Raw genomic sequence first — 20,020 nt, forward strand, 5'->3', positions numbered from 1 at the left:
TAAAAATTAAATTAAAAAATAAAATTTTAACTAAAAAATGAATAGATATAAATAATAATATAAAAAGTTTTAATTAATTTTTTTGTTAAATTAAAAATATATAAAATAAAATGAATGAAATGTTTTTTGAAAAAATATTCTAAACTTGCCTATAATCTGAGGTGAAGTTCAGATGATGGGTTACTTGGCAAGCTGTGCTTCTCATTTAGAATATTAAATTTAGCTAACAACTTGTGCACCCATCTCTGACAAATTATTCCATGTTTATGGGCCCACACTAAGCTTACTATGTGATCTTTAACTCATGCTCATAGTTTCTTGTGAACTTTGAACTCCTAACTTCTAATAGTTTTTTAATCAGAATTAATGTTAATAATCTTTATAATTTAAATTAAACTAATTGTGCATGTTTATGGATATCTTACTTTGACTCGAATTAAATTCTTTTATAAATATTTTCTTTCTAACTTAACCTTTGCATGTATAAAATTTTGGTATAATTCTTAATCTTGAATTACTTTCCTTTCCACTACTTGATCACTAAGCTACAAACAACTACTTTATGGAGTTTTAAAATTAACAATTTTCAATATTAAAACTCATGCAGTAGTTACAAAAAAAATTATTATTCCAATTTGACAATTATTTATTTTTTGAAAAATAAAATACTTAATCATCACTTTGAATGAATTTTGTGTGTATCTCTATATTTAGTGAATCGAAAACTTATGCACCAAGACAATCTCTATACAAAAGAGGAGTAGAAGTTAAAAATTCATAGAAAATGGAGCAGATTATTCCAGGTCTTCCTATTGAAATAGGTAGAGAATGCTTGTTAAGAGTGCCATTCATATATCATGATGAGCTAAGACAAGTTTACAAAAGTTGGAAGGCGATGGTTGAAAGTCATTTCTTTTATCAAGAGAGAAGACATTTAAAATTAATTGAGGAGGTTATATTTGTGGTTAGAAAAACACTAGATCTTGAGGTGGGTTATACTTATGAAGTGTGTATATGTGATCCTCAAAAAGATGCAACATGGAAGACCATGGGTTATATATTTCTACACGTTCAAGAATTTTGGCTATTTTTGTTGTCAATCATAGCCTTATTTCTATGTAGATAAACGAGATTATGAGTTATGATTTTTCTTCTAACAATTAGTTGAAGGTATTCTACATGCATAGTTTTGCGCATTGCATATTTTATAATTATTACTTGTTAGAGAATTGCTATCGCCTTATTATTATGTTTATAGAATGATTTATGTGTGCATATATTGTTTGGGTTCAAGTAGATGATGTGCCTAAAGTTAAATATGAATTCACATGTTCGGCATCTCCATATGGACATATATATGCAAGTGTAGAAGATTTTGACATAGTGAAAACAATAGTGCATGATATAGAGGGACAAAAGAGGGAGTCTCTCCCTCTTTATAAGAGTTTGAGGTTGTGGTTGTGGATGTATTCCTCAAACATCATTTTAAGAAATGTTGCAGATGTTTGATGTGATAGATGTTTTAAACAATGTTGTAGTCTTTAATACAAAGATTGGAGCATGGAATAAGATGAAGCTTACGGAAACATGGCACACAAGGTATTTATTGGTCACTTTAGGGGATTTATATTCTTTTGTAGTAGACAAAGTGATGAAATATGACTCAAGTAAAGATGTGTGGAGGCATATATGACATTCACCAAAGCATTTTTTTGGAGTTAAGTGGGCCACTGTTTGGAATAATCCATTTTTTTTGAGTGGAATATCTAACAAGAGCATGTTTAAAAATGTTTACTATTTGTACTGACCTCCTATACAAGGAAAAGTGACTTTAGAAAGGTGGATTTCAGTCCCATGGTCCACCATATTTTGAATATTGTAGGGATTTGACAACTACTTTATTGATCTAAATGAAAAATTGTTTTCATGTTAGTATAAAAAAGTAATAAATAGTTTTAACATTTCAATCATTTTATTTAAAAAAATTAAATAAACATTATTTTTATATAATTTTTTTTTCATTAATTCCATATTGATTTATTCTAGTTATATTAAATTAGTGTTTGAAAAGTTTTAGAACTCTGCTTCAAAATTTTGATTAGGTTCTTAGACTACGTTTTTGAGTGAGATGCTTATACATTATTTCTTGTAGTAGACTGTGTTTTTGACTGAGATGCTCATACATTATTTTGGTGAAAAAAGTAGAGCTCTTTGTTTTTGTAAGCTTAGACTATAACTTTGTTAAATAATTAATTAGCTACACATGGTCTATAGATCACATTGTTAATGGCCTAAGTTATACATAATTTAAAATAACTAAAACTTATCTACTTGATTGATGACATGGAACAACGCTGACAACAAGGCTAAATATTAATTTCAATAAGGAGCACAAGGGAAGCTACCTATAACACCAATGGGTCCAAATATCACCACAATTTCTTATCATTAAATAATTTTATCTAAAAACAATTAAATTATTGCCACGCACAACCATTTATAAAATTAAAAGATAAAATTTTAGAATTATTTATTATGTTCAAAGTCTAAATTAAAACCAGATCATCTGGCTAGGATCATTTACAAGTCAAAATGAGTTACGGTATTATCCTAAACCCTAGGTCCTCCTAGAAATGAGGAAAATGCCACAAAAATCTCCACCTATATCTCTACCAAGCTTAATGATGGCATGGAGGACTCTCCTAAAAACATTGATAAAAAATATATTATGAGCTCCCCTATTCAAGACAAAGGTGGACAAGTTCTAGAGGATGTTTCTACATGGGCAGTGGCCAAAAATTTTTGGTGTCTTCGATGGATGTGCATCCAATGAGGAGGTGATATCCAAACTAAAGCCCCAAATGGAGAATATGTATGTGAGGTACACTAGACTAACCACTTATGCCCTCAGGGTGATGCACTCCACAACTACTACTCTCAACCTATTATAGGAAAAGAAAGACGAGGGCTTTGATAGACAAGTTACTAAGGAGTTACTTTCCTTCCTTACTGAGGATTGGACCCAATTACTATTGTTGATGCCCAAGGATGACTATAATTTGTTCTAATGGTTTTTAGCTTGTTCAAGTTAACTTATTGTTGAAGGCTCTCTAGTATCCTCATTTACCTTTTGAATACCAACCTTATGTGACATAAGAATTTCTTTATTATCTTTGGCACATTTTCATTAAGAGCCATAATGGCTTAGTTTCTGGTTTATATAGGAATTTATATAAAAAAAATTCTTACAGTGAATTCTCTGCTTACTATTAGTAAAAACACAATGATGGCTATTTGGTTTTTTAGAGAGGGGATTTTTAAATAAAGGGAATGGATAAGATAACAATTTGTTGTAAATATTTTTGGTTTTCAATTGTTGTTAATGTGTTGTATCTAATGGTTGTTCTTCTTGGGTCAACCCCCTTGTTTTGGATAATTTTGATTTCAAAAACATTATAAGCACCCAATACATGACTAGAAATTTTCCTCAAGCAATTATGTTGGATTTTTTTGTTCCAAATAAATTAGATCCTTGTTTGTTAATCATAATGATCTATGGAACTATGACATCAATTTGTTAGTTACTAAAAACTAATAAACTGAGGCATTTTAAAATCATGGTTGAGCACAAGAAAGATTCAATCTTGTATGTTCTATTGCCAAAACACAAATTTTTTATTTATATACAATGATTATTATTTTTTAAATAATAATAATTAATTATTATAATGCTTAAATTTGATGAGATGCTCCACATCCTTATAAAGGATGAGTATTGAGAACATAAATAAAAGTGTCTTTTGCAGCCCAAATTACAAACCAAAATAACTATTAATAGTGTCATTGATAATCAGCTCATATAAAACTATATAGAATATAATTACAGTCTTCCTAGGATGTGTTTTATTGATATAATGTAATTTGTAATAGTTCAAAAAGTACTAGTAACAAGACATAGTAGTGTTTTTTTGAATATGTCCTCACTACACACAATATCAATCATTTTGCAAGATATAACAACAAAAAATAGATGCTTCTCAATGATGTTTTTAGTGCATTGAGAAGGCATTTGTGAGAACCATTGGAGGATGGGGAGAAGAGCCTTGTGATAGCCTTTGCAAGCCTTAATGGAGGTCCCAACCTCAAGTTGGAAATTGCCTATTTGCACGACATCCTAGGAATATTTCATCATAAAAGCATGTTACACAGAGGAGGATGGTGCTTATCACTATAACACACCAATAAAATTGTTACACATGCTTTTACATTTAGTGGCTGAAGTAGAAGATGAATAGTTAGTGGTGCTTTCTTAGTTTACCACTTTCAAAAGATGCATTCAATTGCTAAATTTTTGATGCAGGTGGATGTTTACTGCTTTCTTAAAGTTTGGATCACTTAGAAACATGACTTTTTATAATGATGGGTACTTTTGACAAACATAAATATTGTTTATGAGTATATTGGACCATCAATATGTAGGTACGAAAGTGACAAATGAAATTCTATATTTGATAACATCTCTTTAGTTGGTTGTTTAAATTATCTATGTAATATGGCTTTGTTGGTGATTCACACTCTTTAGATATTCTTGATAAATATTTTTAGGTATCAACTTTCAATGGAGTGCAAGTAAGGGACCTAAGGCACCTTGTAGAAATGATACAAAGTTATGACGTTGAATTTCTTTTATTTTCTTTTGACTATTAATAGATTGTATACATTGTTCTATGGTTTAACACTACAATTCTAAGAGAACAACACTAGATACCTTGTCCCATGCATGACATTTGAAATTATGAAATAGTTTCTAGGGATGAATAATCTTATATTCCCAAATTAACCTTGTATATTAGGTTATATAGGTAACATATACCATAGTAGTTGTCATTATCTTCCGCTCTTCTAGAATGATAGAGTGTTTTTACTTGTATGGAGATTTCAATTCACACTTTTTGATCCATAATTTGGATGAGAAAGCTAAAGGAGAAAAAAATGCAACCATTTTAAGAACAACTATGGATTGTGGAAACTTGCTATGTTTGAATGTTGTAATATTTTCTTTGCATTTTGATCACGAAGAAAGCTATAGATTGTACTCATTGGCAATACTCAATAGTGAGATTCAAATTATTTATGTTGAAAGCTTGAATTGCTATAAAGAATAAATTATTATGCAAATAGTTTTGCTCTATGCTATATTAATTTACTCAAAATTTGAGAAAGAGGTTATTGAAAGGATTTTTATTACCATAGATAGGCGACAAGTGTATGATAATCAAAGTTTTGTTTATCATGAAAAGGGTTCTCTTAAACTCATCTTCTTTAACTATTCATCCCTAGAAGAGAGATCAACAACATTGAAGCAAGTACAAATATTTCTTATTATCATAACCATTCTATCGTTAACAATCTCAAACAAAGAATATAGTTTTCCCACAATGGAAAGGAAACAAATCATCAAAATACAACCTAGATCTTGTTTTTTGTTGTCTTTTTACTATTGCATGCCACCATTTTTAGGTTTATCATAGAAGTTTGTTGGGTGACTTCTTTGGAAATATTGGCATATGCCCTTTTTCTTTGTGAATGCTATTGTTCTTTAGGTCTTCGATACAACTATATGTATCAAGGAAACATTGGTAGTGAACATAAAAAATGTATTATATATGGCCAATATATTGAGTTAATGAATTTATGCATCTTAATATTTAAATTACATGTCCTTCTGAATTAGATAAATTGTATGTCCTTTAGAATTGGATAAATTGTATGTCCAAAGACACTATAATATAAGATAACTTTTGTGTTACTCAAAATATTCTCTCCCCTTTTAATATTTTATACAATTATATATTTTTATCAGCCTAGCCATTACACTTTATAGGATTGCTGTTGCTATTTAGTATTAAACATGGAATGACAATGACAATGTAAGGAATGAAAAAAACTGTTTTAAATTTAAAGCAAAATAATATTTCAACCAAATTACAAGATTCAGAATATGAAAGGACAAAGCGCTTTTCTTTTCTTGGGGTAGTTATCAATCTTGTGCAAATACCATTGTCTCATGGCATAGCTTCTACCTGCCAAGTACAACACTGTCCAACACACAGAAACCCAGCTATAGATAGTCTGAGAGGTGATGGCCAATCCCATCCAATCAACAATCTCAAATAGATAATTAGGGTAGACCACCAAATCAAACAAACCTCCACTGGGAATTACATACCCTCTTTTCCCATCCTTTCTGAGCCTTAACAAGAGATAATCAAGATAAAAATTTCCTCCAATTCCAACACAAAACAACACAACTCCAACCCACATCAAGTTCCAAGCCGGTGGCTGCAAGCCCTCTGAGATCTGCTGGGCATACAAAAGATTAACAGTTTGGAAGAAATACATAACTGAAATCAATAAAGCGGGCCATAGGGTTATATCACCAGATTAACAGTGAAGAAATATGACTTGCAAAACCCATGATATTATATATACATTGATTTTTAGCGCATGGTAGAAGAAGAATTCTATGTTTAAAAAAAACCCCAAATGAAAAAAAACTGAATTTTATGCATCAAAACCATTGTTTCTACTGCCATAGAACTCTCAATCTTCAGGATTCTTTAGGGAAGATGACAAATTTGAAGCAGCAGGTTTCAGTAGATTTCAATTCTATAAATAAAAAATGAAAAATAATAGTAAGAGAAGAGAGGTAGTATCATATACACTTGCCTCCAATTCTCTTTTAAGGAAGTGTATAGTTAAAGCAAATGCAAGGGCGAGAAGATTTTGGCCTGCTGATCCAATGTTTTCCAGTTTGTAAATCAAGAACAATGATGAAGCTTCCAAGGATGGGCCATAACAAATAAGCATGCCATTTGTACTGGATATCTTCTTGGCTTCTTTTACTTCTCTTGTCTGAGCAAATTTGGACTTATTTGATAGGGGAAGATATGAATGGAGTATAAAAGAGGTTCAATCACTTGTAGGCATTGAAGTTTTGAGGAGTATCATTTATATACCAAGACGTACTTGCAGGTGCAAGGGTCATGTTGATTTAATGCAACAATTAATTTTCTAAAAGATCCTTTAATTATTTTTTATTAAGGCTAGAAAATTAGTAAAATTCAAAATGTATAGTGTTGGTTTTATGTAAAGATTATATTTTCTTAGGATAAGCTTCGTAGCTCTTATTTTTGACAGATTTGAAAATTCCAGATCCTTTAATTCTAAACATCACAAACTCTCTAACAAGACAGGGTCAAGTGATGGTATTTTTGTAAGAATCTATGCATATAAAGATGGAAAGGTGAGTAAAAAGAAATGAATCATACTTTCAGAAGGAAATGAATTGTAAAAACACAGATAGGTGCAGATACGCATTCATGTCATCATCATCATCATAGAAGCCAAATCATACATTGCTCTCTTAGTATCACGAATATATAGATTTAAGACCAACAACAGGAAAGGTTAATTACACAGAGTCCATTCCATATGCTACATAAAAAATACTAGGCAAGAAATGATTATCGTAGAATGATAGTGGAAAGACTTAATTAGCTAGACAATGAACAATTATAATATGGAACTGCAATATACAAGTATTGGAAATACAGTATAGATCAACAATAATACTGGACAACCTAATATTGAATGCCTATGAGTTTTGTTGTCTATGCTCAAAGGCATGAAATTAGAAACATCTTAATTTGTTTTTTTGATATTACGGAAGGGGGTTGGTTTGGTTAGTTTAATGGTGTTGACTCGCAGCTGATTTTCAACTCTTTTTGTTGTTTTTAGTCAGCCTCCATTTTCGCTGCTTCTAAATATAAATAACATCAAACTATGAGTAAAGAGGGTAATGGAAACTTATTAAAAGTTAAGTCTAGAGTGAACTAATAAAGGTAGAAGAGTGAGGTGGAGCGAAGGGAAGTTAAAAGAAGAGAGGGAAGTGGAAAGAAATTAGGAAGCAGAGTTAGAAATAGAGAGTAATAAATAATTAAAAATTACTACTTCACTCTCCTGTTAATAAGTTAGACAATTAAATAGGTCAATAAATTTGATTATGTGAGATGGAGAAAAAGGGAAAATAAATAAATGTGTTTATTTACCAAAGAAGCATGATTATAATAATGGAGTGAAATAGATAATATTTTCTAGTACAATAAATTAATGATAACAAAAGAAAGAGATTAAATTGAGACATCTATCTATTTAGAATAGTGATAGAAAGTTACATGGATTATTAAATCAATAAGGAATGACAAGAAAATAAGACATAATCAATTAATTTAATTAAATGGTCAACGTTAATTTCATAGTGAAATTATGATGCAATGTTGATTAAAAAAAAAAGACCAAGCAAATGACATAAAATATACATTAAGAAGTGTAGGTGCAAGCCTTGACCAATTTCTATTGTCAACAAAACTCATATTTTCTAAGATTGGAGAACAAACCAAAATTTATTGAGAAATTGCAAAAGAAAATGTTTACTTATTAGCTATTGAGTTAACTCATCTCAAAGTCACATCTTAAATACAAGACAATTAACAAAACAAGTCTAAAATTTCTAAATAAGGCCCTCAAAACATTTAAATAAAGACTTACACTCATAATATCATGATTATGCCTCAAGAAAATATTGGTTACATTCATTAAGTAATTCTTCATACCCAAGCGACTAGTGGTCCACATTTTCTAGTATAACATTTATGTTTTCTACATGAGTGGGATTGATCTATGACCTATACAACCAATGCAATGAATATATATAGTAATGAACCATATTTAGAGTGTATGGATCCATCCTCAAGAAGTGCTTACAGAATGAGGAGGATATATCTCCTAAAAGATAGGTCTATTAGTGGTATATTTTAAGGTTTGTCCCTATTGAAAAAGTAATAGAGAAAAATTATTAAATGTGTGGTGTAGAATGTGTTAGAGGAGACATAAGGACATAACAAATTTATTTTATATGTAAAGGTAAAGGGGAATCTATAGTTTTAAAGGATATATCTTCAACCATGAGGAATGGGAAAGGATATTTAGGATTTGTTTGGTTGCAAGCATAGGAATAGGAAATTAGAATGGAAAATGGGAAGGGGAATGGAAATGGGGAATGGGAGTGGAAAATGGCAATCCCAGTCTTGTTTGGTTCATCTAAAATTTAATTGAGAATTTAGTTTAAATTTCAAAGATACATGCATTAACTCAAAAACTTTGCCAAAAGAATGATGGTTGTGGAGAAATCAAACAAAAAAAAAATGGGAGATTTGATGTGTTTATGATTGGTGCGGAGCCAACTGTACTGAAACTCTAGGCAAGGATGCAGTTTTTTTCAAACATGGTTCTTGTAGCTCCTATGAAGTACATTTCTTTTTGCAGAATGTTTAGTAAAGTTTTATTTTCCAGAGATAGCAATGGGTTTTGTGGACAAAGAAAACTTAGTAATTGTTACATTAAGCTCCTTCCTTGGATGGTTGTAATCAATCCAGGTCTGAATGATGTGTCCATTGTTGAGAATGATTTGTTCGAATTGAGCTCTAGACCAATACCTGACAGACTTAGATTCTAACAAAGTGAGATCATTAAGATCTACACTGACATGGTGATTGTTAATAGCTTGAAACTCTTCGCTCTTTCCTCTATCGATCTCCACTCCAGAGAGATGATAAAAAACCTTCCCAATGGAGGAGACATTGAACAAACCGAGCTACTGACCTGCTAGAGCTCCCAGTGGAAATTTGTTTGGGGTAATGATAAACGCTAGGTTGTGGTGAAGAATTTGAAGCAGAAGGAACCACGTTGAACATGAAAGTTGTGCTGAAGGAGAGACTTGGGAGTAATCAAATTCGGGTTTCTTCGATGGAAGAACAGAGTGCACAGATCAAGGTGGTCCAATTTTTTTTCCTCCATTCCAATAACAGGTATTTTTGGGAATGAACATATGCTCATTTTGGGATAAAATGGGAATACATATTCCTATTCCCCCTTCTCATTCCATTCACCAAATGAAAAATAAAAATAGATATTTTAATTTTCAATGACTAATCCATCTGTATTCCAACAACCAAATGAGCCCTTATGAAAGTATCATAGTAGAAAACAAATGATGCATGATTTAGTTAAGAATAATAAGGGATAGAGATAAGATGAGTGATGTAGCTCTTTAATGTAGTTTTGGAGGAGATGCAAGACATAAATAATTAATTTAAAAACACATCTGAAAACCATTGAAGCCCTAAAGTTATTGGCAAGGACATAATAATGTGAGTGTTACTGGAAGCAATATTGGGTTAGAATCTTCAAGATGAATATTAATTGCAATTTATTTCTCACAATGATTGTTAAAAATTATTTAGAATCTATTATGATTCGATTTACATATTAGGATTTTCACTTGATAGTCATAATATTATGAAAAGAAAAGAAATATAATATCAATTATTGTTTTGTCAGAAAAATATAAATTAAATGACTAAAAAAATATGTTTTAAAATTCAAACACTTCATGAAATTAATATCACTTTTAAATTTTCTCTTTAACTTTCTTTATAAATTTTGAAGATTAAAACATGTAGCTTTCTTTGTGTAATATAATAAAAATATAATAAGAAGTTTAAGTACAAAACTAACTAATAAAAAATAAATATTATATGAAGCAATTGAAATTGAAAGTTTTAATTCCTCTAAAAAAATCTCATTTATGTTTACTCAAAAGTTAGGAAATTTTTAAACTAATAAAAGTTAAATATTATTTTAAAAATCTAAAATTTACAAATCTAAAGTCCATAAAAAATTTCTGATTTTAAATACTCAAATCAAAATTTCTACAAGGAAAAAAATTAAAATTTAAAGTTCAAAAGCAATACTCTTACAAAGTCTACATAGCACATGAAAGGACTATAATTACCAATCATCCTTAAGCACCACACATCGAGGGAGAAATTAAATCTAGAAAAATGAGTCAACTTTGACTATTTAATACTTTTAGCCTTAGGAGTTAAGCCTTAGTGCATAATGTTGTTTAAGCTATAAACACAATTTATTTAAAAGTACCTTGAATTCAATTATATTTTTTATTTTTTTCAACAATACTATTTCTACTTTCAATGCACTAAGGAGACTCCAAATTGCCTGCATCATCCTTGTTCTGATTGCCATGTAAAGAATGTCCAACGCAGACCCAATTGAAATGTTTCTAGATTCACATGAATGCCTTGTTCATAAACATTGTGACTGCCTCTAATTTGATATTTAGTAGGAACAACTAATGTGTTGATGGAGAAATCTGGTTGTGTGGCACCCAAGTCACTAGTTGTTTGGTTAAATTGTGCTCCATAGTGGTTAAATGTGCTTGGAGCATGATCTATCAATTTTGAGTGTGAATTGAGTGCGAATTCAATTTTTTGGATAGAGCGTTCTTATCTTTTGTTGTCTTTCAAAAGAGGTTGTAAGACTTCATTTCTTAGGTTGTTAAAGTTTGAGCCAATACTCCACTCACAGTAGGAGCTAATACACATTTAAGTTAGAAAAAAATTGTAGAATGCAATGTCTACAAACTATGGTGTCCCTGTGAAGTGTTATTTTCAAAAATTGTTAAGGCACATATTCTTTGGACTGTGTTGATTGAGGTTGCACAGTTGGAAAAAAATTCTCATTCAAAACGACATTTATATTTGGTATAATTTTCTCTTCCATTAGATAATAATAAATTTTTTAAAAATGATACATATTGAAAAATAAAAGGATTTCATAAATTATTGAAATAGAATTTTTATTTTTACAAAATATTTCACAAGCATATTCCAACGTCACCATGAGATTGTTAATGTAATCACCCTTATTATACACTAAGAAAAATAATTTAACGTCACTAGAACTACAATGAGCCACTCCCCCAATACTAGTAGGGCCTGGACTCCTGGAGAAGAACCATCAATGTTAATTTTTAGAACTACACGGGAAGGAGGAGTCCAATTCCCATCCTGATTCACCCATCCTTTCCTCTATTATCAAGGCTGCCTGAGCACTTTTTGATACCATTGAGCTGCAACCCCATCCTAAAGATGAAAATTGAGGTGATTGCATATAAAAAGATCAACTAGGTCTATACCCCCATCTAGCGCACACTTCACTTAAATAATTTCCTGAAGAGTATGTGAGATCTTCCACCAAAGATGCATAATATCAATTTGAACATCTTGGAAGATTCAATGATTCCTGTCTAGCTAGATATGCCAAAGAATGAATGATGGGCCAACAATCCAAGTAGTATGGAGAGGAGAAGACTTGGAGGGAGCATCACCCAAGCAGGTCTAGAACTCAAGCAAAGAGGAATCATGCTTACTAGAGCAACCCCAAGCACTCCACCAAAGGTGCCATAACTGAGTAGAAAAGGAGCAATGAAAGAATAGAAAGGAGAAAAAATCCTCCCCATTACCACACAAAACACAATAAGAGAGGCCCTGAAATCTATGTCTACAAATATTATCCCACGTAAGACAATAGTTGTGATCCACTAGCCACATGAAAAAATTGCAGTTGGACCAAGAAACTTTATTCCAAACTTGCTTCCACCAAGGAACCTCAACATCCCCGAATAACTATCTAGCTATCTCCTGTAAGCCTGAAAGTTAAAATAAAGACTTTAAACTTGGCAAGATTGAGTATATGTCAGTCTTAGCCCAAACCAATCTCCATTCACTGCATCCAAGTGGATTTCATCATTCACATCGTTCAAGATGAAAATGGTACGAACTCCTCACAATTGGTTTCTCATTAGAGCTTTCTCCCCACTTGAAACTTCTCTATGGTAATTTACCGGACTGCTTAGAATTTCCTATTGCAATTCAAGAAGGCTAGTATTTCTCTTTGCAAAGAACCAAGCATCAAATCCACTGCAAATTTTATTATAAATAGCTTTTTCCAATGTGGTTATACCGACACCATCGATACCAATGACTCTCACTTTCTCTATTTTATGCCTTGAGCCTAGATCTAATTTTTCAAGTAGGTCATAAATATCTATTTGGAGTTGAACAAGATGCTCAGAGAAGTAATGTTTAAAGTATCTAACACGTCTTTCACAACTCTTTTTACTAGTCTTCCTTCTTACTTGTGAATCACCTTCCATTTATTACACTTTATTAAACAATAAATTATAAAAAATGAAGCCAGTTTATAGTGTTCTAGAGTTTAAAGTATATTTTACATGAATTCATAACAAAAAAAAGGAAAAAATAAAACATTTATAGATACTTATAGTATTGAACAACATGATAATTGGACATTTGTTATACATAGTAATGACCGTCAAACATATCTCAAAGGTATATTTATTATTTTAAAACTGTAGTCGTTCAACCTGTAATTGCTGTAATGTTACCGGTAAGGAGAGAGTAATGAGAAAATGTGAATCCTTTATTCAACAATAGTAAATTATGAATCTCTTATGTGAGATTTTGAATTTGAATTTACTTAACTTTGATAAATAATTCACAATATATATTAATCTATACATAAAACTAAATAAGTATGCTAATGTAAATTACGAGACTTGATTTGACTTTTGAGAAGAAAACCTAAAGAAAGGGAGACCTAGAAACTTCAAAAGGAACAATGTCCTTGTGCACCAAAGACAACATTTTCTATCTAATTGGTCTAAGATTGATTATTGTAGCAGCATCATATTCTTCCACGCAAACCTACAAAGTTTCTTGATAGAAGAAAAATGCTTAATATAAATCCAAGTATTCTTACTACTTCCTTGAAAAAGAGAAGAACAATATAAGTGAGATCATGAGTAGCATTACATAATATGAAGTTCCTAATTTTATTGAACTCATCAACAACTATAAACACACTATCAAATCCACTGTTAATCCAACATTTGTAGTTATACTCTTGTCCTTTTGATACACAATACATTGTTGAACATATCTTCTTATATCCTTTTGCATTTTAGGCCAATAGTAGAATCTCTACACTAACTAAAGAGTCTTATTGAGGCAAAAAGAACGCTAAGGCTTCCATTGTATTTTTCTTGAATGAGGTTTTCCCTCATAGCCCCTCTAGGTACACATAACTGACCACCTTTGAACAACAATCTATTTTTTAGTGTGCAGTCTGCAAAATGACCATGGAAATGATTGTTAAATTCAACATATACCTTATAGGCCTTTGAGAAGTCTTCATCATATTTATAAAGGTCCTTACAAAATCTTTCAACTCCAGTACTCTAAAAAATGTACTTCTTGAACAATGAGAAATCTTCTACTAAGTGCATCAACTACTTCGTTACTCTAACCCTTCTTGTGTGTGATTGTAAATGTCTAGGCCTATAGGAATTCTATCCACTTTATATGTATATGGCTAAAGTTATCTTAAGTGTTTATGAAACTTAAGGCATGGCTATTAATAAAAACCACAAATGCTTTGGGAAGTAAATAGTGCCTCCATTTTATGATGGCTTGAACTAATGCATATAACTCTAGGTCATAGGAAAAATACCTTCTCTTAGGTTAATTTACCTGAACTCACTAAAAAATGTTGCATTCCTCCCTTCTTGACTAAGTACTACTCCTACTATCACATTACTTGCATTACATTCCACAATAAATAATTTATCAAAACTATGTAGAACCAAAATAGGTTGAGTAGATACCATTTATTTCAATAGCTCAAACCCATTTTTAGATTCCTTAGTCCACCTATTTTTTTCTCAACCCACATTTGATTGTGTCTAAAATAGGAGCAAAAATTTCACTAAAAGCTCTTTTAAATTTTCTATAGAATTTGGATAATCTATAAAAAAAGTACTTAGCTCCATTGCTATTTTTGGAGTGAGATAACTCAAAATTGTTTTGACCTTGTTAGGATCCATCTTTAGGTTACCTTGAGAGATCACAAATCCAAGGTAGATAATCTCCTATTTCAAGAATTCACTTTTCTCCAAGTTAATAGCTAGTTTCTCCTCATGCAATATCCTCAACATAATTTTAAAATGTCTTAGGTTCTCTTCTATTGTTTCACTAAAAATGAGGATATATATCATCCAAATAGAAAACAAAAATCCATAAGAAACTCATTCATTAACCTCATGAATGTTCTAGGGGAATTCATAAAACCAAAATGGAATAACTAACCAACCATATAAACCTTCTATGGTTTTGAAGGTTGTTTTCCATTTACCTCGCTCTTTCATTCTAATTTTGTGATACTCAATTTTTAAATCAATCTTAGAAAAATACCTATCCCCTCAAAGACAATCCATTAAATCCTCTATTCAAGGGATAGGGAATCTATATCTTATTTTTATCCTTTTTTATTTCCCTATAATTAGTACATAATTTCTACTTATCCCCTTTCTTGGGTGCCAAAACAACTAAGATTGCACACGGACTTATGCTTTTCCTTATTAGGCCTTGATCAAGTAGCTCTTGAAATTTCCTTGCTACCTCCTTGTTCTAATTAGGAGTAATTTTGTATGCTTCCTTATTAGGAAGGGATGCCCCTAGTATGAAATTAATTTGATGCCTTATTTATCTTTGAGGAGTTAAAGTTGCAGGAGCTCCACCACTTACTATATCCTTGATTTCATCATACTTCTATAGGCATAGATGCTTGTTTTGCTTTGTCTTCCTCCTTAGGTTTTACCATAATGGAAAACCCTATTCCCTCATCCTTTTTGAGGTCATGGAAAAAACCCTTTCAACTCATCAACAAAAAATTAGAATTTTCTACCTTAGACTCCCCTTCATCCACAAGAGATTGGATATTCTTAGTTACTCCATCCTTTTGGAAGGTGTAGTCATTTTTATTTTCATGGTGTACGACATCTTTGTTAAACTGCCATGGTCTACTTAACAACATGTGACAAGTATCTATGAGTAGTACATCACATAGGATCTTTTCTTCATACCCTCCTATTATAAATTCAACCCATGCTCATTTACTAGAACATTTTCTCCCCTGTTCAACCAAGTGACCCTATAAGGGTGAGTATGGGGAATCTTGGTTAACTTTAGCTTTTTAACTACCTCCTATAGGATAATATTGTTTCTAGACCCTAAGTCTATTATTACCTTGCACACTTTATCAAGAATCTTATATTTCACCCCAAACAATTCTCTCCTTTGTTTAGATTCTTCCTCGACCTATTGTTTAATCAACACCTTCCTAAACATGAGATTCTTACCACTCTTTGAATCTGGTTCACCTCTGGAGAATTAATACTATTTCTTCTTGTACATAGGTAACCTTCTTTTCTTATTATGAGGATGATGTCTTATTCGGACACCTATATGCAAGATGGTCTAATTAAAAATAGTTATAAGACTTCATGTTAGAAAAATGTGATCCTCTGCCAAATCCACCAAATCTTCCAATACTACCACCACTAAATCCCCTATCCCACTAGAATCATTACTCTATTTAGTCAACATTGATCCACCTTGAGATTTTCTTTCACCTCCTTTTCCATTGAATCCTCTTCTATGACTCCCTCTAGAGTCTCTTCCTCTACCTCTTCCTCTAGTATTTGAATATTGTTTCTTCTTATTCTTTTCCTCTATCTTAAGGACTAGTTGGTAGCATTTTAAAATAATATTAGGGCTTATGAAACTTATCTCCTCTTGGATATTCAATCTAAGGACATTCAAATACCTAGACATTTTAATTTTCTTGTCTTCCTACAGATTATATCTCAATTATAATCTTTAAAACCTTTCTCTTTAAGCAATCACATCCATGTCTCTTTGTCTTAAATTTTGTTTTCTTCTATGGAGTTGGATTTCATAATCCTCTGGTAGAGAGTTTTCTATAATCCTGGAAGCCATTCCTTTCCATGTGGATATGGATTTATTACCTTCCCTTTCTATCTTTGATTTTATAAACTTCCATAAACTTAGGGTTGGTCCCTTCATTTTAGAATTTTTCACCTTCACTTTTTGTTCCTCGCTTATACCTTCACACTCAAAATGGTTCTCCATTCATTTAATCCATTCCATAACCAAATTTGGCTCCATATTTCCACTAAAGATAGGAAAAACTTCCAACCCCTTTCCTCCTAAAGATTTAATGGATTTTTAAAATGTTTCTTTTTTCAATGGTGGGTCTAGTTCAAGAACTTCATCCTCTAGTCCACTTCCTTACCCTTATGCCCCTTTTGTTTGGTCTTTTTTACTAATCTCTTTTTCCTTCCCTTCAAGTTCTCCTAGCTTATTCTCCATGTATACTAAATTCTCCTTTACTATTTGATTAACTCTCATTCTTGGGAGACTCTAGCCTACTCTTGGATCATCTTTTCCAATTCCACATTGGTCACCATACTTGTTTCTTCCATTGAGTAAAAAATGTACTATGCCCTACCTAGACCTTTAATGGTTCTAGTACTGATTTGATAGGAGGATCTTCTAAAATTAGTCCTTTTATACTTGGATTCCCACTTAGGCTTCTTTTCCAACCTTCCTAGGGTTCTCCAATTAACCCCTAACTCTAACGAGCCACCTCTCCAACTCCTCTATACTTAAGACATCTCTACCAATTCAAGACTTCACTATACCTCTTCAACTCACTACAGTAAGTTCATTCCAAAAAACTCATGAACATGGAAAACTTTAATATGGATGGAAGGGCTTCTAAACTACTTAGGACAATCATTCTTGCCATCATTTTTCTTAATCTTGCAAAAGATTTTCTATCGATGTCATGAATCCGTATATTTTAGTGCTAGTGGCCTTTTAGGGCTTATTAGGCCTCAAGATCAAGTTTCTTCCTAATAAATCTAAAATTTGTCTAAGGATCCAAAAAAGAAAAACTCTTGATCTAGGAACCCTTTTGGGAGGAATCAATTTGTCTTAGGGTTTTGGTCCCCCAAAGCGATCATACACTAGTATTCACAAATTAGCCTATTTACTTTAAGGGTTTGGATTGGTTTTTGCTTCTTGATTCATAGGGAAAACTACTATCTCACCTAGGGAAAACTATTAAAAACTAGAAAAAAAATCATATGAACTCAAAATTATGTATTTAAATTTTACATTGAGTACAATTTCTTGTCCCAAAGAGATGTGATGGTCCTACAGTGGTATTTCAAGAAAGTGTCATTATTTGGTTTCAAACCCTCACTAGATTTAACTAATCCTACCAATAAATATAGGGCAATAAAATGAAGAAATATAAAATTGTAAAATGAAACAAAAATGTATTGAATCCATTAGAAGGTATATTCTCAAGTTGCAAGCAACACTCTGACAAAATTGTAGAGAATTTCACTTTTTTTTCTATTACAATATGATCAATAGATCAAAAAAACCCCTCTAAAGGTTGGAAATAAACTTATATATCCTCACATGGCATGCCCCAACTATTGGGTTTAGTCTGTAACTAATTTTTGGATTTTTACAAATTCTTGCTCAAATGTTGTCAATGACAACTATGCAAATTTTTACATTGTGACACTCCTCAATAATATAACACCCCTAAATGTTTCATAATAGGTATTGATTCACTTTTAGACTCATCTAAATTCGTTCCCACTCCTTCCAAGCCATTTGGGGCCACTTTACATATCATGCGCAAAATTGTCAACTCAACAATTTCTTGTCAACATTGACAACTTTTTGCAATCCCTTGGCAACTTTTCCCAAATATTTAAACTCTCAGCTAATCAACACTACCAAACCCAATAGACTCTCTTGAAGCCCTCATTATTCAATGATCTAAATAGTATTATTTACTAGCCAAAATGAGTTAGGATTTTAGCCTAAACCCTAGGAGCTCCTATACCAATAGGTCTTAAAATGAGGTAAATGCCACAAAACACTCCACCCATATCTCTACCAACCTTAATGATGAAAATAAGGAGTCCCCTAAAAATATTGATAATAAAAATATTATGACCTCCCCTACTCTAGAAAAAGGTAGATAGGTTCTAGAGGATGTTTCTAAGGGTAGTGGCCATAAAGTTTGGGTGACTTCAATGGATGTGTGTCTAATGAGGAGGTGATATCCAAAATCAACCCTGAGATAGAGAATAGGGATGTCAAGTAAAATATATTGACTACTTATGCCCTCAAGTTGATGCACTTCTTGGTCACCACTCTCATGCTTTTGTAGGAAATTAAAGACAAGAAGTAGGGCTCTAACAGAGAAGCTACTAAGGAGTTGTTTTTCTTCCTTCCTAAGGGCTAAGCCTAGTTACTATTGTTGAAACCCGAGGAGGGCAATAAACTTTTTAATTTTTTTTAGGTTTTTCAAGTTATTGCATTTTGAATAGTGGTATTGTGTGACACACAACTTTCTTTATTATTTTTTGGCACATTTTCCTTAAGAGCTACAATGGCTTAGTTTCGAGTATATATAGGAAGTTATATTGTTTATTTACTTATTTTTTCTTATAGTGACTGGGGTATTTGAAATTAATGGAAGAGATAGGCAAACAGTTTGTTTTAAATGTTTTTTTATCTCCAATTATTGGTGATGTGTTGTATCAAATGGTTGTTATTCTTGGGCCAACCCCCTTTTTTGATAGTTTTGATTTTAAAAACATCAAAAATACCCAATACATAATTAGAAAATTTCCTAAAGAAAATTTATGATTGATTTTTGTTCCAATCATAGTAGATCCTTGTTTGTTAATCCTAATCATCCATGGCATTATGATGTGTATTTGTTAATTTAAAAATACAAATAAATTGAGGCATTTTAAAATCATGGTTGAGCACAAGAAAGATTCAATCTTGTATGTTCTATTGCCAAAATATAAATTTGTTATTTATATATAATGATATTTTTAAAAATAAAAATAATTTAATTATTATGATTCTTAAATTTCATAAAATACTCCACATCCTTATAAAGGATGGGTATTGACAACATAAATCAAAGACTCTTTTGTAGCCCAAATTACAAACCAAAATTTCCATTAATAGTATCATCAATAATCACCTCATAGAGGACTATATATATAGAATATAATTGCAGCCTTCCTAGGATGTGTTTTATTGATATAAAG

At 31.5% G+C, this 20,020-nt stretch overlaps 1 protein-coding gene across 1 annotated transcript in view; it reads right to left on the reverse strand.

Moving 5' to 3' along the window:
* Positions 1 to 5,994: 5,994 nt before the first annotated feature.
* The window catches only part of LOC149555160 (uncharacterized), a 61,138-nt gene continuing 47,112 nt past the window's right edge, over positions 5,995 to 20,020 (reverse strand). The window contains exon 3 of the mRNA XM_089833592.1: positions 5,995 to 6,422. Within this exon, the coding sequence (XP_089689718.1) occupies positions 5,995 to 6,422 (428 nt within the window). The remainder of the gene's footprint in view (positions 6,423 to 20,020) is intronic.

The sequence above is a fragment of the Cupressus sempervirens genome, chromosome 5 (assembly GCF_028749045.1).
Source record: "Cupressus sempervirens isolate cs-2001-9-10 chromosome 5, ASM2874904v1, whole genome shotgun sequence".
NCBI classification, from domain to species: Eukaryota; Viridiplantae; Streptophyta; class Pinopsida; order Cupressales; family Cupressaceae; genus Cupressus; species Cupressus sempervirens.